The 22,778-nt window shown below is 41.5% G+C and overlaps 1 protein-coding gene across 1 annotated transcript in view; it reads right to left on the bottom strand.

Moving 5' to 3' along the window:
- Positions 1–22,778, bottom strand: part of ITGA2B (integrin subunit alpha 2b) — a 90,543-nt gene that overhangs the window by 63,741 nt on the left and 4,024 nt on the right. Inside the window, exons 2-9 of the mRNA XM_067470087.1 lie at positions 22,409–22,726; positions 19,939–20,069; positions 15,554–15,651; positions 8,863–9,028; positions 5,449–5,498; positions 3,528–3,573; positions 933–1,055; positions 588–635 (exon numbers count right to left, since the gene is read on the bottom strand). Of these exons, the coding sequence (XP_067326188.1) occupies positions 588–635; positions 933–1,055; positions 3,528–3,573; positions 5,449–5,498; positions 8,863–9,028; positions 15,554–15,651; positions 19,939–20,069; positions 22,409–22,593 (847 nt within the window). The 5' untranslated portion in view covers positions 22,594–22,726. The remainder of the gene's footprint in view (positions 1–587; positions 636–932; positions 1,056–3,527; positions 3,574–5,448; positions 5,499–8,862; positions 9,029–15,553; positions 15,652–19,938; positions 20,070–22,408; positions 22,727–22,778) is intronic.

Here is a 22,778-nt window from a genome sequence, read left to right on the forward strand (position 1 = left end):
TAGAAGAATCAAGAGCTCAAACACACCTTACCTTCAACACATTCACACCTTTTGGTTCCTCAGACCAATAATCCTGAGGTGGTGGCGGCTAACAAGAACATTGGTCATTTATAATATTTTATACTCCCTTGCCTTGAGGGGCAGAGGTGGGATTAATTGTTTGTCCCCCCTGCCCTAGATATTCCTAAACTTTATTATATTGGTGGCAGCGGTGGGATTGATTTGTTGTTCCCCCCTGCTCAGACAGCCTTGAACTCTATTACACCCCTTCATATATATTTTTTTAATCAGGAAGGATAAAATGCATCACCCAAACCATGGTGCCATTTCAACAAACACTATTCAGGCTTTCATTTAAAAAAGGAAGAATCCTAATCAGATCAAATAATGACAAATTGTCTCTAAAAAGAATGGAGCAAGTGGTCGTAGAGGCAACAAGAACCGGCATAATCCAGAGAGCTGCACTGAAAGATCCATCTTCAGCTTTCTATCTATCAGCAAATAGCTCAAATAAAATCTACTGGATTCCTCACTTTACCTTACCCCATAAAATTACCTTTGTTTGAAAAAAAGGGTATTTTCCTTACCATCTGATGTAGGGTCTTCATTAAATTCCCCCAAAGCCACTGAGTACCCTGGAAGGGAAAAAAGATTGGAGAGTTTAAGGCGGATATATTCTTGGCAGAAAGAAGCACCTGCCTTCACTTCATGATTTCCACTTAATTTCTTTCTAGCCACCCTTCCAAGTCCTAGCTTTCTTCTGATTTCATGACCACAGACTCCATTCTGATTCATGACTGAACTGACGGTCAGTCTGATGCCCTCAAGATGTTTTGAGCTGCATTGGTTATCACTCCCCCTCTGCTAAGGCCAACGATAAAGGATGATGGGAACATCTTGCCAGCTCCCTTAACTCCCTTTGCCCGACTAACCTCGATAGCCATCGTTGTAAGTCCAGTCTGAGAAGTCACTTGTCACATACTGTGAGGGCACAGACCACAACAGGCGAGGCAAACTGCTTTGGATCACTGATGCATTAATGGAATAAATCAGACCTGGAAGAGAGATAAAATATATATCCATTAGTCCTCCCCGATAATTTACATTGTCCTATCTCCCAGTGTTTTAAAATTTTATCTTTGAATTTGGCCCTTCCCAGTGTAATCTTTTGTCTTTTAATGCTTGAGTTTATATTGTTGTGTCGCTTATTATATTAGTTTTGCATTTTATGTATTTTATTTTCTGGTTTTGTTATGCTTTTGTGTTATATTGTGTGTACTGTGGCCTCATGTAAGCCGCACCGAGTCCCCCTGGGGGTGATGGAGCGGGGTATAAACAAAGTTTTTATTACTATTATTATTATTATTATTATTAGTCACATCCTCAGAGGCGGCTCTAGGTAATTTTCAACGGTAAGCAAACAGTATGTTGCCACCCCCCCCCCCCCCCCCCCCACACACACACACCAATCACTGATATATATTCTCTGTTTGTCATGGGAGTTCTGTGTGCCATATTTGGTTCAATTCCATCATTGGTGGAGTTCAGAATGCTCTTTGATTTTAAGTGAACTATACATCCCAGTAACTACAACTCACATATGTCAAGGTCTATTTTCCCCCAAGAGCGCCTCAAGAGTGCCCCTGGGCAAAATCAACTATACTGCAAATTCTTACTTTGTGTAATGGGTTGAGACGCCCCTGCACATCCTTTAGCAGCAGCATAACTAAGGCCCCCACCACACAGCTGTATAAAATCCAAATTGAACTGAGTTATATGGCAGTGTGGACTCAGATAATCCAGTTCAAAGCAGATATTGTGGATTCTCTGCCTTGATATTCTGGATTATATGGCTGTGTGGAAGGTCCCTAAGAACACAGAGGAGGGGCAAAAGAATCAATTGTGGTGCTCCCCACAACTGATAAAGCACCACCAACAAAACAGTCTTGAATGATATTAACAGTTAACTGCCCTCCAATTTTCACATATCCTTCACCTATCTCAATTAACCCTTCTGCTTGGGAAAATGGAAGAAAAAAGGAAGAGGGGCCGACCAAGGGAAAGATGGATGGATGGTATCCTTGAAGTGACTGGCTTGACTCTGAAGGAGCTGGGGGTGGTGATGGCTGACAGGGAGCTCTGGTATAGGCTGGTTCAGGAGGTCACGAAGAGTCGGAACGACTGAACAAATAAACAGCAGCAAATCTCAATGTGACAAAAAAAAGACCCTATTAATCCCCTGTCGTTCCACTTTTTCAGTCACTTTTTAAATGCTTTGGTATCTCAGGGCCCTTCCACACAACCCTATATCTCTGAATATCAAGGTGGAAAATCCCACAATATCTCCTGGGACTAAGGGCAAATTAAGGCTGCCAAAATAATAATAATAATAATAATAATAATAATAATAATAATAATTATTATTATTATTATTATTATTATTATTATTATTTGCTGATACATCACACAGTCCTAGACACTAGGGAAGTGTCCAATGTGTGATCCAATACAACAGCAAGCAGAGTGATCTTGTTTGTTGTGGATACATCTTGTTGTGTTTCAAATAATAATAATAATAATAACACAGAACACAGTTCCCCACCCTATATCCTTTAATTTCCTTTATTTGACATTAAAAAGTCCTCGAACCTTCCTTTGTAGTAGAATTATTCCAGCGTCTTAATGATTTGCATGATTTCTAGCGAGAAAAGACATACTGTATATGCTCAAGTATAAGTCTAGTTTTTCAGCCCCTTTTTTTGGCTGAAAAAGCTGCCCTCGGCTTATACTCGAGTCAAAGTTATTTATTATTTTACTCTGTTGTTACTATTATTTTTATTACATTTATTATTTTACTCTATTATTGGTATTATTACATTTACATTATTTTACTCTATTATTATTTTATTACATTTATTTTACTCTATTTATTATTATTATTATTATTACATTTATTATTTTACTTTATTATTAATATTATTACATTTATTATTTTACTCTGTTATTGGCATTATTATATGTGCATTATTTTACTCTGTTACTATTTTATTACATTGATTGTACTCTATTTATTTTTATTATTATTACATTCATTATTTTACTTTATTATTGTTATTATATTTATTATTTTACTTTTTTATTGGAAGGATACGTAAACACATTTACACTGAAAAAGGTTAGAATAATGGTTTAATCAAAGTTGTCAGTCTTATTTTAAATTACGGTTTTGTGTAAACATTGAAAAACATTTAACCCACTGTTTCCTCAATTAATGTAATTTTATTGGTATCTATATTTATTTTGTATTACCAGTAGCTGCTGCATTTCCCACCCTCGACTTATACTCAAGTCAATAAGTTTTCCCATTTTTGGTGGTAAAATTGGGTGCCTCAGTTTATATTTGGGTCGACTTATACTTGAGTATATAGGGTATCCTTGGTGTGGTGTGATGCCCAGCAATTCAGAGTATTCTAGATATACTTTAGCTATTGGTTCTCACAGCTTACAAGGTAAATCAAAGTACTTACCTCCAAAATAATATCCACCAGGGCCTCCAAACACAGAATTCCCAGACTGCGGGGAGAAGAGATGTAGAGTAATGAGCCCGTTGACTTTTAACGCTCCTTCGCCTAAACAACTACAATAGCTTGGGAACTAAAGCCAGTCTAAGATGCATATTTCCATGACCGACATAAATGACAATCTAGTACCCTCGCCCTCTTCTATTTATTGAAAAATATCAAAATATAGAGGTGGGATACAATTATATCAACATCAATGATATAATTATTGCAGTCTCTTCTATACCTGAGGCAGGAGGTTTGTTTGACTAGTGCAGAGAAAAATGTAACGCCCCAAATTATGGCCTTTGGAGATTTAAACAACAGATCTTGGGTTTCCTGAAGCCCTCCAAAGTCCCATTTTCTTTAAATGCAAAATTCTCCAAATGGATCTAAAGTACTACAAAACATGATTGTTTTGCTCCTAAATCCCTAAGATCTTCTGCACCAACAAAGCAAAAAAAAAAAAAAAAGCCTGGGGGGTTAGCTGAGATCAAAATTGGAAGTTATGTGGTGGCACAGCAGGTTGAACCGCTGAACTTGCTGACCGGAAGGTTGGCAGTTCGGGTGAGCTCCCGCTGTTAGGCCCAGCTTCTGCCAACCTAGCAGTTTGAAAACATGCAAATGTGAGTAGATCAATAGGTATGCTTCTGCGAGATGGTAACAACGCTCCATGCAGTATGTTGGCCACATGACATAGGAGGTGTCTACAAGCAACGCAGGCTCTTTGGATTAGAAATGGAAATGAGCACGATCCCCAGAGCCAGAGATGAAAGGCAAAGCCTTTACCTTTACCTGTGTATCTGTGTGTTGTTGTTTCTAGGCATTAAATGTTTGCCTTTGTCTCTGTATATGCCCTGAGTCCACTTGTGGAGATAGGGCGGAATACAAATAAAGTATTATTATTATTATTATTATTATTATTATTATTACCATTTTCTGGCACATTGAGTGAACTGCTTCACCCTACTGGGATGGGGGATTGGCTACCCCTGTTGTTGTTGTTGTTGTTGTTGTTGTTGTCATTCATGGTTACCACTCCCACTCCAGTTATTATTATTATTATTATTATTATTATTATTATAATTTCATATATTTGTACCTCGCCCTCCTCAACCCCTGGTTTGATGTCTCCAATGTGCACATAATAAAATATATAATAAATTTCAATAATTACATGCAATTAAAACATTAAGTCAATTCGATTAAAATCTGTATAAATGTAACATCCTGGTGGCCTTATCTAAGTTGCCCAACCTTGGACTAAAGACTTGTTTCATCCAAGAAAGGTGAACAGATAGGCCCAGAAGAAACAGGAGCTGAGTTGCTACTACCACTATTACAAACATCTGCTACATGGGGCAGTTGCACCACCTTGTCTAATATTAGAACCAGCCAGGCCCGTAGCCAGGATTTCGTTTCGGGGGGGGGGGGGGGGGGGCTGAATTATTTTCAGGGGGGGTTTCGGGGGGAGCTGAGTTTCGGGGGGGGGCTGAGTCTGAGTGAAAGAGGGTCTAGCCTAGCAAACCTTTTGTATCGTTACCCCAATACCCCCATGCATATGGGATATATTGAGTATGGTGATCAGATCATGATATGAATAAACATAACAGTTTAAATAATGCACCAGTAAGGCCTTTTCGCAAACCACCATGAGAATTTCGGGGGGGGGGGGCTGAAGCCCCCCGAGCCCCCCCCCCCCCCCCGGCTACATGCCTGGGACCAGCTTTGATAGGGTTTACACTTCTGTGAACTTATGAGGACATTTGCCAGCTTCACTGGATTAGATCTTCCCCACCAAAATCCATCAGGTGAAGCAAAACTATTGCGGTCCCTTCAAGGTTGTAGCCTTTGTTTGCCATGTCCTCTCCTCCACTGCAAAACTCACATTAGAGATGGCAGAACTGAATCCAAGTTCACAGTATCGCTTGTCATTTCCTGATTCAAGGAAAGAAAGGGAAAACACAATTTTATTTCTTGCTTTAGTTGGGGAAAATCCTTACATACTAAAACAACTTTATATATGTCCTCCTCCCATGTAATCCCAAGAAAATCAGCAAATAGGGGACAGGGTTTTTATATCTATGGGGTATCTCCTGCTATGATCCACCTAGGGACCTGAGATCATCCGGGGAGACCCTGCTCGTTGTCCCCTCATTATCGCAATCGCATTTGGTGGGGACAAGGGACAGGGTCTTTTCTGTGGTGGCCCCTCAGCTGTGGAACTCCCTCCCAAGTGAAATTAGATCTGCTACATCTCTCTTGACCTTTCGGAAACAAGTGAAATTCTGGCTATAGGATCAGACCTTTGTAAATTAGGTTGACCTGTTGACGTGACGACTTTTATGGAACTGACTAACTGCTCTTTGGACAATGACATAAACCAGTGATTGTTGACTGTTTGATTGTTTTTAATACTGCTTTATACTGTTTTATTGCTATATTGTTATTTAAATTGTATATTTATGTTTTGGTTGTGGGCACCATGGGGTGCCGGTCTGTTAGCCGCCCTGAGTCCGGTCAAGATAGGACGGGGTACAAATGACCTAAATAAATAAATAATAAATAGAGGCAGGCTGAACAAGACAGGGGATTGCTCTCTTCCGCAATGCCAAGTACACATCTCCAGCCATAGCTATATGGCTAAGAGAATGTGTTCCCACCTTTCAGTTGCTGTGAAGAGTTCACATGACACATGGCTGGATTTGCAGCACAGCCGTTGCATCCATCTGTACTAACAATGGTATCAAAGAAGCATAGTAGGATTTAAGCACAGGATCCTGACAGTCAAGGGAATGCCAGTTTTACTTTCAGAGACTGGCTGGTGACATCGCATTTCTGGTAATGTCATGTTGTGTGACAAGCCATGAGACCAGAAATGTGATGTTTCTGGGAGAGAGCTGCTCATTGTTTTGTGTATTTTGTGTATTTTTATAGGCATATTTTGGAAATACGTTTTAATCTGTGAATTCTATGGAGTGCTTTTAAATGATTATGTGTTTTGATATGTGTTTTATTAATGTTGTAACCTGCCTTGAACTGTGAGGAGAGGTGTGTAAGAAATAAAATAGTAATAACATAACTCTGTGTCTGTCTATATATGTTGTGTGTCTATGGCATTCAATGTTTCCCATGTATATGTACATTGTAATCCACATGAGTCCCCTGCAGGGAGAGAAGGGCGGAAAATAAATACTGTAAATAAATAAATAAATAAATAAATAAGATTATTATTATTATTATTTGAAACACGACAAGATGAATCCACAGCAAACAAGATCACTCTGCTGGCTTTTGTATTGGATCACACGTTGGACACTTCCCTAGTGTCTAGGACTGTGTGATGTATCAGCAAATAATAATAATAATAATAATAATAATAATTATTATTATTATTATTATTATTATGGCAGCCTTAATTTGCCCTTAGTCCCAGGATACTCCAAGGATGCATTGTAGCAGACTCTAGCCAATGCCTTTCCAAGTAGTTTTTTTAGGTTCTGACCCAGGCCCCTTCTACACTGCCATATAAAATCCAGATTATCTGATTTGAACTGGGTTATATGGCAGTGTAGATTCATATAATCCAGTTCAAAGTGGCTAATGTGGATTATCTGCTTTGATAATTTGGATTAAATGGCAGTATAGAAGGGGTCCCAGAATACTTTATCTGTAGAATGATACTTATAACTTATTTGGAGCGATGCATATAAGCGCAAGAGGTAAAACACCTTGAATTTATTCACATGATAAACCAGATAAGAAACATGAGTCTAAAAGCCAAAGCTAGGGATTAGGGCTAATGTCACAAATGAAAACAAAGGCTAAACTAATTGGCTAGCATTTTGTTTTTATTGCCAGAAATAGAAAGAACTGTTTGTGCAGTTTTCTGCCTTGTGAACCAAATAACATGGATAGTAAATTAATTAATTAATTAAAATAAAACTTTATTTATACCCCACCACCATCTCCCTAAAGGGACTCGGGCCGGCTTATATGAGGCCAAGCCCGTCAAATATAAATACAACAGTACATCAACAAAACAAGCAAGCAAATAAAACAATATAAATAATATAACGAAACATAAAGCAATAACACACAAGAGAATTAAAAATTAAAACCACTATGGCAGGGCCAGATGTAATAGATTAAAATTTTAAAACACTGGGCTGTACAGAGTAGGGTATGTCTAGACATGGTGGTTTTAGAGAGTGATGTAGGGAAATCAATCCAACGGATAGATAAAGTGCTTCAGAGGACATACAGAAGGAAATTGGTCAGAACGGGCATTATTTCCTTTATTCAGGGAAGGCACACTGGAACAGCCACGTTTTCTAGCTCCTCCTAAAGACTGACAAAGTGAGCGCTTGTCTGATATCTTTAGGGAGTGAGTTCCAGAGTCAGGGGGCCACCATAGAGAAGGCCCTCTCCCTCGTCCCCACCAATTGTGCCTGTGAAGGGGGTGGGAGCGAGAGCAGGGCCTCTCCAGATGATCGAAGAGATCATGTGGGTTTGTAAACAGAAATGTGGTAACGCAGGTAGGCGGTTCTCTAACCGTTCAGGGCAGGCCCGTAGCCAGGACTTTGATTCGGGGGGTGCTGAGTTTGATTGGGGGGGGGGGGCTGAGTTTGATTCAAGGGGGGGGGGGGCTGAGGATCTACTCTAGCAAAACTTTTGTATCATTATCCCAATAGCCCCAAGCATATGGAATATATTGAGCATGGTGACCAGATCATTATATGAAGTTTAAATAATGTACCCGTAAGGCCTTCTCACGGACCACCCTGAGAATTTAAGGGGGTGGGGGCTGAAGCCCCCCAAGCCCCCCCTCCCCCCGGCTACATGCCTGGTTAAGGGCTTTGTAGGTAAGAACCAGCACCTTGAATTGGGACCGGAAAATGAACGGCAACCAATGGAGCTCCTTAAACAGGATGACTTAAGCAAATAAATCAACTGGTTAGGATTCTCCCCCCTAAACTGGGAATGGGGGAGATTATTTGCTGTTCTACTTCAGGCAGCAATACGTCTTGGGTCAGCGCTGCCAGGGCCCTTCCACACAACCCTATATCCAAGATATAAGGCAGAAAATTCCACAATATCTGCTTTGAACTCAGATAATGTGGGGTTTTCTGCCTTGATATTCTGGGATATGGGACTATGTGGAAGGGCCCCCAGATTGTAATTCATCCCCTCTTCTTTAGGCACAACCTGTGAGCAAAGTTTCTTCTCACCACGCAATTAAGGCTTGAATTTTTCCTCCTTGCTGTTCCCTCTTTCTCTACCACTAATATACTGTACTCACCATAGGAGATTGAACTGTAAAAGGACTGCATGCGAATGTCACGGCAGGGTGAATATTCAGAGAAACGCCGCAGGCCTTCCGAGGCCAAAAAACAGCTGCCTACTGGGGTCTTTGTGGCCTGATCTTGACCGACAAAAGCATTCCAGTGCTGCAGAGGAGCACAAGCCTGAAAGGACGGGAAACAATGGGGTGGGTGATGGGGATGTTACATCATTTATCAATCCCGCAGACATCAAGAGACACCATTGGCTAGCTATGAAAAAAGAAGCTCTGAAACAATGTGATTTCAAATAAATTGGGATGAGGTGAAAAACAAAGGCATCATCCAAAAGAAAAAAGAAAAAAATGTCAAATATCTGAAAGGCATGTCAAGGGGAGAAAATATGTACACTTGTTTTCTGCTGCCCTAGAGATAAGAACATGAAACAATGGGTTCAAAATTACAGTTGTCCTTCCATATCCATAGTCCTGAATTCAAAGGCTTTCATCTATTACTGCAAGGGTTCAAGGAATCCAGCATGTCACATTATCCAGAAGTCCAAATCATACACAGATGGATAAAACGCAAAAGCTGAGGTTTTTTTCCTCAGTGACCAGAGAGGATGTCAGTAGAGAAGGCACTCCACAGTACTGACAAATTGCAACTGCCAGCTATTCAAGAAATCTGCGCCAGATCTTAACTGGACCAGAAACTGTTCAGCTAGGATTCAGGAAGCAAATTATCTTAAGAACTTGACTGTGGCCAAATATTGTTGCCTATTCTTCAAGGCAAGGGGCAATGTGTTCCCATTCGAAGTGCTTTGAGGCACTTCACCTCACTACCTTGCCATAGATGCAGGCGAAACGTCAGGAGAGAATGCCTTTAGACCATGGCCATATAGCCCGAAAAAACCTACAACAACCCTGCTTTGAGGCAGTTTTGCAGGAATCCTGTACAATGCAAGACTTTGGCCTTGTAATAACCAGGATGTCGAAAGTATGTATAACATCTTATTGTCCTGCAGTTTTTACTGTCTCGGCTGCATATTATTAACCCACTACTGAGCAACCTACCCGGTAGATCAGCCCAATTCCAAGTAAAGTTTTTACTACATGGGTTGAATGAAAACTAATGCCTCCACCTTCGTTACTTGGGTTTAGATGGGAATATTTTAATAAATCAAACGCAGACATAATCCTTAGAATGTGCTCTTTAACTGCCATTATTCACTTATGGATACATTTCTGCCAACAATGAACAAGTTTTCTGAAGCCATCATGGAAGAAGTCTGTGCACTTTCATTTCAGGTGTCAGCATCCTGGGTACCCATCATGCACAGATCTTCCAATAGCCAAGCAAAGCAATAATGTGACCCACACATTCTTGTGAAATGCCGATTTTGCTTGCAATTTCTCTCTGAGTGATACGACGATCACCTTGAATCAATCTGTCAACTTTGTGCTTGTGAAACTCAGTGGTTGCTGTCACAAGACGTCCAACTCTTTGTTTGTCATGCAAGTTAGATGTTCCCACCTCAGCATCTTTAAATTTACTCGCCCAACGACAGTACTCACATCAACACAATCACCATAAACAGCTTGCATTCTCTGATGAATCTCCGTTGGGGTGCCACCTTCTGCTGCCAAGAATTCAATGACTGCACGTTGCTTAAGTCGCATTGACCGACCGTCTGTGCAGGGTTCCATACTTTGTACTTTTAACAACACAACCGTTCAATGCTAAGGCTTCCCGCCAAAATGGAACTGCAGAGGAGAGTTTACTGAACAAGCCAGTACTTGCCATCTGTTGAGGAGTTACGAAGGTGGAGGCATTACTTTTCATTCAACCCTCGTAAGTGACAATTTCCTCCAGGTGACCTTGCTATTGCCAACTTCCTCTCTGAGGTAGCCAGGATAGGACAACTTCCTCTATTAGTCACAGGTTGAAACTTGCCTTGTATATATTTCCAGTATTTTTACCCATGTTCATACGCATCTAGAATCACACTTTTTTATGAATCTGCCGTGTACTTTCTGCTGAGCAAATTGGTTCTTTGGACTGTAATAAAGATTTTTGTTATTGTTCAGCTAGGATCTGTGTCCTGAAGACTACATAGGATGTCATTGCTGATTGGTTCTTTGTGTGATGGGCAATTTAACAAACTGTCATTGGTTTATTTTGAAGAGTTAGTCCATTTATTGATTCCCTTCTGAGAGGGATGCGATCAGAAAGGCAATTTTCAATGGGCTCATGGTGGACTTAATGGTTTGGCTCCAGTGGACACAATGGAGTCAATTTTAACACAGAATAAGGTGCTCTAAGGTGTTGGTTAGTCAATAGACTTCTCCTTAGGGAGCCAATACAGAGATCTGAGAACAGGAAACCATTCCAGACTAGCCCAGATCATATTATGCCAGAAAGATAAAGTAAACCCCATTTTGTCTCCCATTCTTCCTTATTCATTAAGTGGGGACTGTGATGATTTTCTCTGGGTAAGGCTGAGGCAAGGGCAAGCTGAGTTCGTGTTCTGTTGACTTGCCAAGGAACTTCATAGAAAGTTACTTTTTTATGGTGGTTAGAAATGGCCATGTAGTTGGCTGTAATGAGCAGCAGCAAAAAGTGCACTCCTTGTCATTTGGCCAAATAAGATGTGCATTGCATTTGCTGCCGGCTTAGAATTCCTACTTTAAAAACAGAAGTGCCAGAACACCAAAGCTTCTAGCAATGAATAAGAAAATCTCAGGGTTCATCCAGGCTGTACAATAAATCCACTTTAATTGCCTCTGTTAAATGCTATGGGATCACGGGGGGTATAGTTTTACTAGATTTTGAGCCTTCTCTGCCAAAGAATGCTGATGTCTCATTAAACTACAAATCCCAGGACTGCATAGCATATTAAGCCATGGCAATTAAATTCAAGGTAAATTAGTGGAACTCCAGGTGCTCCTGAAGTGGCTTCCCCTTTTGCTTGGCTCAGCACTAAGATTACCGTATTACGCAAATCTAATGCACACTCTAATTTTGGCAAGGTGTTAGCCAACAAAGGTGAGCATTAGATTTGAGTAAATAGGGTAATTCATAATTTGGGATCCAATTTATTGATATCACATGAATTCAACTAACCACAACTCAAAAAATATCCAGGAAAAAAAATCCCAAAGTAAACTTTGATCTTGCCATTTTATGTAAGGAACACCATTTTATCACACTGCTAATATAATAGGACTTGAGCATCTATGGATTTTGGTACCATTAGGGAGTCCTGGAACCAACCCACAGTGGGCATATCATACAAAACAATAGGAAAAAAAGCTATTCAGCAGTGGAATAGATTCCCTTTGAGAAGTGGATCTCTCCTCTGGGTCCCCAGATGTTTTGGCCTTCGACTCCCAGAAATCCTAACAGCTGGTAAACTGGCTGGAATTTCTGGGAGTAGTAATCCAAAACTGGTTTTGAGTGTGTGTTGTAATGTATTTTTTTTAAAAAAATTTGGCTCTTTAAGTCTCTTCCACTGTGTTTTTCAGAGTTTTATGAGAGATGGTCACTTGTTGGCCTGATAGGTGTTTTCTGCCCAAATTTGGTGGTTTTTGAGTTATGTTAATCCCACAAACAAACATTACATTTTTATTTATATAGATTACTAGCTGTACCCACCACGCATCGTTGTGGAGAACCTTCCCTCCCTCTTTCTCTCCTTCTTTCTTTTTCTCCTTCCCTTCCTCCCTCCCTCTTTCCTTCCTTCTCTCTTTTTCTTTCCCTTCTTATTCCTTCTCCACCTGTTTCTTTTCTCGCTTCCTTTGCTCTTTGGTTCCATCCTTCCTTCTCTCCTTCCTTCCCTCTTTCACTTTTTTATTTCTGTCTCTCCTTCCTTCCTTTTCTACCTTTCTTTCTTTCCTTCTCTCCTTCCCTCCTTCTTTCCCTCTTTCTCTCCCTCCTTCTCTGCTTCCTCCCTCCCTCCCCCTCCTTTCTTCCCCCTTTCTGTGTATGTGTTTTGTGTGTGCATATATGTGTGTATATATTTCTGTATATATATAAAACCACATATGCACAAAAACACTCATATATACACACATATATTTGTGTATATGTGTATATATGAGTGTTTGTGTGCTTATGTGGTTTTGCACATGCGTTGTAGTGTATTTTTTGTTTTTTGACTTTTTAAGTCTCTTCTGCTGTATTTTTCAGTGTTTTTATGAGTGATGGTCACTTGTTGGCCTGATAGATGCATTGTGTCCAAATTTGGTGTCAATTTGTCCAGTGGTTTTTGAGTTAGGTTAATCCCACAAACATTACATTTTTATTTATATAGATTTACTACATTTATATCCTGCCTTTCTCACCCCGAAGGGGACTTAGAGTTGCTTACAAGTTATATGTACATACAATATATTTTATTATTAGTATAGTACAATATTAGTATTATATATTACTATATTGTACTATACCACTATACTGCAATATTGTTAGTAAAATTACATGTAATATAAAGGATATAATTATTATATTATTATATTGTATTATTCTTAGTATTATATTGTATTACAATATTATGATCAATATTATATGTACATACAATATATTATAATTATTTGCTTAGCACAAAATTAGTATTATGGCCATGCAACTCATTCCAAGGAAACACCCACTTGCTGCCAGACTCTCCCCTGGGCTGATCTGTATCCCACTCAGAATCAGCTCTGGTTTATGTAGCATGTGTAGATGTGCCCTTTTTCTGGTTAGGCAAGGTTTGGCTCTTAGTGGTTGGAAATTATACTGCAGACTATAAACAGATTTTAAATATATATAATTAAATATATTACAATTATTGAATTGTAAGAACAAGCGCCCGGTGGCGCAGTGGGTTAAACCGCTGAGCTGCTAAACTTGTTGACTGAAAGGTCACAGGTTCAAATCAGGGGAGCGGCATGAGCTCCCGCTATCACCCCCAGCTTCTGCCAACCTAGCAGTTTAAAAACATGTAAATGTGAGTAGATCAATAGGTACCGCTCCGGCGGGAAGGTAACAGTGCTCCATGCAGTCATGCCTGCTACATGACCTCGGAGGTGTCTACAGACAACACTGGCTCTTCGGCTTAGAAATGGAGATGAGCACCACACCCCAGAGTTGGACACGACTGGACTTTACATTTACCTAAGAACAACTTAACTTTAATCGGCTTTTTACTATCAGTTTAACTTCAGGAGCCCTATAAAACTCATGCTAGGCTTCAGGAGTGAACATTTCATATCCTTTGAGCTATAGGAGAGATTCATGGTTTTATTAGTGTAGATTTAGAAAATAGCGCCCTTTTCACTTGCATTACAGCATCTTCCTAGGTTTTCAAGTCTATTACAAGTAAGTACGCAGCCTATTTTTATTTTCTTCTCTTAAGCTTGCTTTGCAAAGCAAGGCTCTTTTTCTTTATCTGCTAGGCACTATTTAGCCTTTGAAATCCAATTGAAGGCTGCTGCAGTGGTTCTAGAGAAAGCATCCCTTACAGCAGTGTTTCTCAACCTGGGGGTCGGGACCCCTGAAGGGATCGTGAGGGGGTGTCAAAGGGGTCGCCAAAGACCATCAGAAAACATAGTATTTTCTGGTGGCCATTGGGATTCTGTGTGGGAAGTTTGACCCAATTCTACTGTTGGTCGAGTTCAGAATGCTCTGATTGTAGGTGAACTATAAATCCCAACAACTACAACTCCCGAATGCCAAGGTCTATTTTCCCCAGACTCTACCAGTGTTCACATTAGGGCATACTGAGTAATCATGCCAAGTTTGGTCCAGATCCATCACTGCACAAATCCACAGCTCTCCTCTGGATATAAGTGAACTACAACTCCCAAACTCAAGGTCAATGCCCACAAACCCTTCCAGTGTTTTCTGTTGGTCATGGGAGTTCTTTGTGGCAAGTTCGGTTTAAATCCACCGCTGATGGAGTTCAGAATGCTTTTTGATTATAGGTGAACTATAAATCCCAGCAACTACAACTCCCAAATGTCAAGGTCTATTTTCCCCAGACTCTACCAATGTTCACATACTGAGTATTTGTGCCAAGTTTGGTCCAGATCCATCATTGCATGAATCCACAGTGCTCCTCTGGATATAGGTGAACTACAACTCCCAAACTCAAGGTCAATGCCCACAAAACCCTTTCAGTGTTTTCTGTTGGTCATGGGAGTTCTTTGTGCCAAGTTCGGTTTAAATCCATCACTGGTGGAGTTCAGAATGCTTTTTGATTATAGGTGAAGTATAAATCCCAGCAACTACAACTCCCAAATTACAAATTCAATCCTCGCCCCCCCCCCCAACCCCACTAGCATTCACATTTGGGCATATTGGGTATTTGTGCTCAATTTAATCCAGTGAATGAAAATATATCCTGCATATCGGATATTTACATTATGATTTATAACAGTACTAAAATGACAGGTATCAAGTAGCAACGAAAACAATATTATGGTTGGGGGTCACCACAACATATGGAACTGCATTAAGGGGTCACGGCATTCGCAAGGTTGAAAATCACTGCCTTACAGTCTCATAGTTTCTTAATAAGGGACAGTCTTTTGTTCAAAAATCAACATGTGCAAGACCAAGTTTCAAGTTTGCAAAAAGGTTTGACCAACAACCTAGCTTGGGCTGAATTTTGTTTTACTCCATTGTTTAGTTTAGAACCATATGTGGCATCGGAAAAGTTCTTGTACTCACCATAATATTGTCTTTCCAGGTGTTCACAGATGCTCCAAACCATTGTTTGGACTTGAAGACTTCCATTCTAATATAACCCTGTTGCGCCACTTGATCACCTGATCAGTAATGGGGACATGGGGGGAAAAAAACAAAAAGAGGTAAGAAGAGTGGCTGTCCTGGCATATGACAGCTGGAGCCTGAGACGGATTTGCAACACCAGACCAAGTTTTGTATGTGCGTGTACCTTTCTCTTTGTATGACAAGCTGTGAGCAATTGTGGTTGTTACTTAATGAATAAAGACATCACCAGTAGCCATCCCCAGGCCTCAGATTTTGGTTGGGAAACCTCAGGACTTAGGACAGCCCTGAACTGGCAACTCTTTTCTGGGAGCAACTTGAACAATGAGAGTGGTTGAGATACCCCTGTTGTGTTGAAAGGCCATCAGCTGCCTAAATAGACTGCTAATGGCTGCACAAGCACTGTCACTTTAAATATCTAGCCCCAAGTCCTGAACAGGGAATAATAATAATAATAAACTTTATTTGTACCCCGCTACCATCTCCCCAAGGGACTTGGTGCAGCTTAAATGAGGCAGAGCCCACAATACAACAATAAACAATAACAACAACAACAACAACAACAACAACAATAATAATAATAAACTCATAAGCAAAAATAAGCAATAGACATTAACAATAAACAACACATTTAAAAGCCTATGGCTGGGCCAAATGCAATAATCATTTTTTTTAAAATGCTGGGCATGACAAGGTGACATGTGTCTGGGATAGAAGTAAAGCCAATCTTAAATCATTATTAAAATGCGTTTAGGGACATATTGCTGGGAGTTTCCTTATTCTGGGAAGGCACACTGGAACAGCCACGTTTTCAGGCTCCTCCTAAAGACTGCCAGAGTTGGGGCTTGCCTAATGTCCTTGGGGAGTGAGTTCCAGAGTCGAGGGGCCACCACCGAGAAGGCTCTCTCCCTCGTCCCCACCAATTCTGCTTGCAATGGTGGTGGGAGCGTGAGCAGGCCCTCTCTAGATGATCGAAGAGGTCGTGTGGGTTTGTACACAGAGATGCGGTCACGCAGGTAGGCAGATCCCAAACCGTTTAGGGCTTTGTAGGTAAGCACATGCACCTTGAACTGGGACCGGTAAATGAACGGCAGCCAATGGAGCTCCTTAAATAGGAGTGTTGACTGCTCCCTGTAAGGAGATCCAGTTAACAACCTGGCCGCCGCCCGTTGAACCAGTTGGAATTTCCAGACCGTTTTCAAGGATAGCCCCACGTAGAGTGCATTACAGTAGTCCAATCTGGAGGTGATTAAGGCATGGACCACCCTGGCCAGATCCACCCTGGCCAGGGAAGGAAAGTGAAGGCACTGTTTCATCAGGGATGTTTACTTTTGGCAATTCTTGCTTATCTGCAGAAGAAAGTATTCCCTAATCGATTGATATGGACCTCATCCCATAGGGAGTGGGGGGGGGAGTGGGGGAAAGCGCTTTCTTACTGTAGTGATTCATTCCATCGCATTTATAATGAAAGCAGATAATATATTCATCCCCATTACATGTGATGTGCTTTTGTCCATTTCTATACTAATCCTCCATGTTCTGAGCTATCATATAGGTGAGTGTAGTGCCCTCCCATACCACTTTGTTTTTTAATTTATTTATTATTTATTATTATTTCCGGTATTTCTACCCCGTCTCTTCTCTACCTCCGAAGGGTTTACATTAGGAAACAATTCGATGTCGATTCATATAAAAATTACAATAATACAACACAATTAAAATACATAAAGCATTAATTAAAACAGTACATAAACATTAATTAAAACAATAATACAATATCAACAGCTGTATCATCATTCCAGTCAATTTCCAACCAAAGTGCTAATTAAGTCTGCTGTCCGAAAGCCTGGTCCCACAACCAAAATTTCACTTTCTTTCCTGAAAGCCAGGAAGAATAAGGCCGATCATATCTCCTTTGGAAGTGCATTCCACAGGTGGGGGGCCACAGCTGAGAAGGCCCTGTCTCGTCCCGGCCAAACGCGTTTGCAATGTAGGCGGGAGCGAGAGCAGGGCCTCCCCGGATGATCTTAAATTACGAAGTGATATGTAGAGGCAGATGCATTTTGGACAAGCTGGGCCAAAACCGTATAAAGTTTATAGGTCAAAACCAGCACTTTGAATTGAGCTCGGAAGTGGACTGGCAGCCAGTGGAGCTGACATAGCAAGGGGGTGGTATGTTCCCTGTATGTCGCTCCAGTTAGTAATCTGGCTACCGCCCACTGGACTAGCTGAAGTTAAAAAAGGGAAAGCTAAGTGTACAGACGCGAACACAACGATGGACAGGGTATAGGGATTTTATCTTTGAAGATCCCCACCTCTGTCACCAATTGTCCAGTTATGCACAAACCAATTGTGCAGGTGTGGATGATTATGGAGGGAATTAATCTCAGGCCTCAATTGTGTATAAGAATATATTATAGAGGAGGCCAATCATTACTTGTAAATTAAGGTAACTGCCACCAACGTGAGGTATTTGAGGTAACACCGATGAGATCTGGCTTTACAGACGCAGATTAATTGAGATGAGACGGTCTTCAACAAAAGATAACAAGTTTATTGTGTACAAAGCGTATGGTTGCAGGCTGTTAAATAACTTATAGAACTTTGAATATCACTTGGTTTGTAATATAGTCCACTCTTCCGAATAACACAGCTTGTGGCTAACTTTTACTGAGGTGAAGCTCTTTAGTGAACAATGTTTCCTACTATGAATAGCCTTACAATTTGATCTTTCCTTGATCAAATCTCTGATCTCTAGCCCTTCCTAGACTAGGGATCCTAACAAGCTTCCTTTAGTCTTCCTTGACTAAAGAAACTGGCCAGGTTTTTCTCTTCAGCCCTTCTAGACTGAAAAACCTCCAGCTGCTCACACACACCTCTCTCCCAGGCTATTCAAGCTTCCACACTCAATCCCTCCCACACACTGCCCCTTTTCCAAATACGCACATAACTTTTCCTGCTTGGCTCCGCCCACTTCTCACTCCCCTGAGCTAGCCTGCCTGGTCTCCTTGGCAACGCTCACTGTGGATTCAAACCAGATAACTCTAGTTTTAGCTACTGTTACAACCACAAATATATACTCTAACAGTTAAACACATACATAGTATCAATGACTTCTGCACACTAAGAATTGTGGAAGTCTGAAATCTAGATCTAAAAAGGGGGAAATATAGCAAAGCTAAGTAGTGATACAGTGTTCCCTCACTTATTGCGGGTGTTATGTTCTAGACCACCCGCGATAAATGAAAATCCGTGAAGTAGGGACACTATATATATGTATACAGTATATATATATTTACAGTCTCAAGCTTGATACCTCTCCCACCTTTCTTTCCCTGCATGCTGGTCCCCCCCTCCCTCCTTCCTTCACTCACGGCCTCCCTCTTCCAGGTCAGGCTCCTCCAGAGGTGGACAGGGCACAGGGGCATCGGCAGCAGAGGGGTCACCAAGACAAGGACATGGCTGCCTCGCCTTGCTCCTCGCTCAGGCCCAGCGCTGCTATGGCAGTAGCAGCAGCAGCAGCAAGGAAGCCTGCTCGACCCGGACGTGGAAGCCCCGGCCTGGGGCGACACATGAGAGCCCGGCAGAAAGGTCTCCTCCTCCTCCTCTTCTCTGAGGCACCATAGGGAAATGTCATTGTGATTGTGTTTTATTGAAATTTTATATTGTTATGTATTCATATGTGTTATGTAATTATAATGTTGTTGTTTATGGTTTGCGTTTTCAGTTTTAGTCTGCTGTAATTTGTTGTCTCAATTTTGGCCCTCAAATCTCAGGCTATAAAATAATCCAGACCTAGCAACCCTAAACGCATACACACAAACCATTCACTTCTGTGCTAGATGCTTAGGAAGGGAATTTCTACCCTCCCTTTATTGGCATTGCATTGGGATAATGCTTCTTAAACTATGGATTCAGATCTCAAACAGGCCCCCCTTAACTCAATACTGGGATCACAAAAAATCTGGAAACAGTAGAAGTTTTTGAATGTCACCTAGTGACTGTTTTAGACATTTGCACAAATTTGTTGTGCAGTGTTTACAATGGACTCTGCAGCAGATGCTTCGGCTGTACTGCATAAAAAGGAAAATCAGCTTGTTTAGCAAGGCTTACAAATGCTGGTTTGTTATCAACAAATGCATGGTTTTGATACTTATTTTATATACCTATATACACGGAGTCACCTAAAAATTTCTCGGGCCGAAAGGGGTTGCCAGTGTAAAAGTTTAAGAAGACCTGGTCTAGACACATCAAAAGTGTTACAGATAAATGCTCTGGGCCAAACCAGTCTTGAGAAGGATGGGGTAGCCAAATGGATCACTCACCTTTGGTATCAAATTCAATAGGGTTGCAGTCACCACCACTGGGTCCCCAAGGGCACAAGTAGACAGAGCCTGCTTCCATCACACCAGGCTGCGAGGTGTTTGCCAGAGGCGCTCCAACAACCACATTCATGCTAGAGATGGGGAAAAAGGCTTAGTGACTGCCCACAGACTATCCCCATGTACAGATTTGGCCATGCTGAGGTCCAAATGCACTGCTTCCTCCTCTCCTAAAGGGCCTGGCCTAGGGGATGCTGGGAGCTGTAGTCCAGAAGAGCATGTGGATGTGCTATTGTGTGTTTTGTTTGTGGGGGGAGTTGCTTTTGTGCATGTTTTTGCTTTATTGGCTCATAAAAACACTGAAAACACAGCAGAAAGGTCTTAAAAGCCAAAAAAGCAAAAACATGCACAAAAGCAACTTCCCCCACAAACAAAACACACAATAGCATAGCCACACTCTCTTTTGGACTACAGCTCCCAGCATCCCCTAGACCAGGCCCTTTAAGAGAGCAGGATGATCCAAATGCACTGCTTCCAAGCTGCAAGCTTTCTTCACCTTGGATTTCTTCGAGAGCATCCCAATCCCTCCCTATTTACAATTTCCTATTCTTGGACTGCAACTTCCAGCAATCCTCCAAATAGATAGATTAGATAGAGATAGATGGATTGGTAGGTAGACAGATTGATCAGGAGGACTAATGGGAGTTGCGGTCCAAGAATAGTTAGAGAAGGAAGAAAGGGGAGAAAGAGGAAGGGAAAGAAAAGAGGGGGGGGGAGGAAGGGAAGAGGAAGAGAAGGAAGGAAGGAAGGAAGGGGAGAAGAAAAGGAAAAAAGGGAAGGAAGGAGAGAAAGAAAGAAGGAGAGAAAGAGGAAGGGAAGATTGGTCACAGCAACGAGTGGTGGATACACCTAGTGCCAGATAATTCAGTTCAAAGCAGACGATTTGGATTTTATATAGCTGTGTAAAAGGGGCCTATGAGCAGTTCACTGGGGTGGTATGGCAGCCTGTTTCTACCTCTTATTAGCAGGGGGAAAGTGGGAGGGGGGAGGGGGTATTTCCCAATATTGCATCATACTCATCCCTCCTGAATCCTCATACCTATATTATCCTACCTACCTTTAACAATATTGCATCATACTCACCCCCCTGAATCCTCATACCTATATTATCCTACCTACATTTAGCAATATTGCATCATACTCATCCCGCTTGAATCCCCGTACCTATATTATCCTACCTGCCTTATTTACTTATTTATTTGCAACATTTCTACCCTAGCCTTTTCAACCCCCGAGGGGGGACTCAGAGCAGCTAACACTGGCAACAATTCAATGCCGCAATCTCACAATATAACACAATACAAAACCATAAATACATAATAGATTAAAACAATAATATTAATTATACAGTCATAACTATCATCATATAGTCCAGTTCAATATCCAAAGTGCCGTTATGCCTGCTATCCTAAAGTCTGGTTCCAAAACCACAATTTCAGTTTTTTTCTAAAGGAAAGGAGGGAGGACACTGATCTAATCTTGCTGGGGATCTTCCACAAGCGGGGGGTCACCACCGAGAAGGCCCTGTCCCTCATCCCCACCAGACACCTTTGCGATGCCAGAGGGACCGAGAGCAGGGCCTCCCGGTGGATCTTAAACTATGAGGCGGAACGTAGAGGGACAAGTAAGCTGGGCCGGAGTCATATAGGGCTTTATAGGGCAAAACCAGCACTTTGAATTGTGTCTTTATCAATATTGCATACTATGTGGAGTTGCCTTTGAAGACTGCTTGGAAGCTTCAAATGGTCCAGCGTTTTGGCAGCCAGGTTGCTAAGAATTGCGGCACTCAGGGAGCATACTACTCCTCTGATGCGCCAGCTCCACTGGCTGCCAGTTTGCTACCGGGCACAATTCAAAGTGCTGGTGTTAGCCTATAAAGCCCTAAACGGTTCTGGCCCTACTTACCTCTCCGAACGCATCTCCTCCTATGAACTGGCTAGGACACTAAGATCATCTGGGGAGGCCCTGATCTCTGTCCCGCCTGCATCACAGGCGCACTTGGCGGGGACGAGAGACAGGGCCTTCTCAGTGGTGGCCCCTCGGCTGTGGAATGCCCTGCCTCCAGATATCAGATCGGCTCCCCTCCCTGCTGGCGTTTCGGAGGAAAGTGAAGACCTGGCTGTTCAAACAAGCATTTGATTAAACAGTGTAATTGAACATAGGAATATGGAATAATGGATGATGAGACTGGATTCTGATTTTACTGTTGAGGCACTAATGATTATTATTCTGATGTTAATGATTTATGTTACAATTGTTTTTAATTGCCCTATACTTGTCTCGTGATGTTTTGTATCGATGTTGTTCACCGCTTTGAGTTGCCTGAGGGCTGAGAAAAGTGGTATATATAAATAAAGTAAGTAAATAAATAAATACTCATCCCCCCTGAATCCCCATACCAATCTTATCCTACCTGCCTTTACCGTCCCGGTAGAAATCCAAGGCAAAGCCAAAATAGCTTCCGCTGGGTCCAGAGTATACTGTGGGAGCACCGGCATGTAAATTGAGGGTCCATACTGGGGGGTGGATAGGCAAGAACCCACCCATAAAAAGCCAGAGCGGGACAGAGAAGCCCAATGATCCATGGCCCCTAGCCATCGTCTTTCTGTGGCGTCTTCCCAGCGTTATACTTTGAGATATTTATCCATTAAAGTTGGCTCTTCCACTCCCATAACAACCACAGCCATGACATATTTCCTGTAGTTCTTCCTCCCACTCAAGTCTGTTTCAGCTGAAAATGACACATTATCAGAAGTCATGCATGAGTTTGTACACAGGAACTC

This window comes from Anolis sagrei, chromosome 6 (genome assembly GCF_037176765.1).
Source record: "Anolis sagrei isolate rAnoSag1 chromosome 6, rAnoSag1.mat, whole genome shotgun sequence".
Lineage (NCBI taxonomy): Eukaryota > Metazoa > Chordata > Lepidosauria > Squamata > Dactyloidae > Anolis > Anolis sagrei.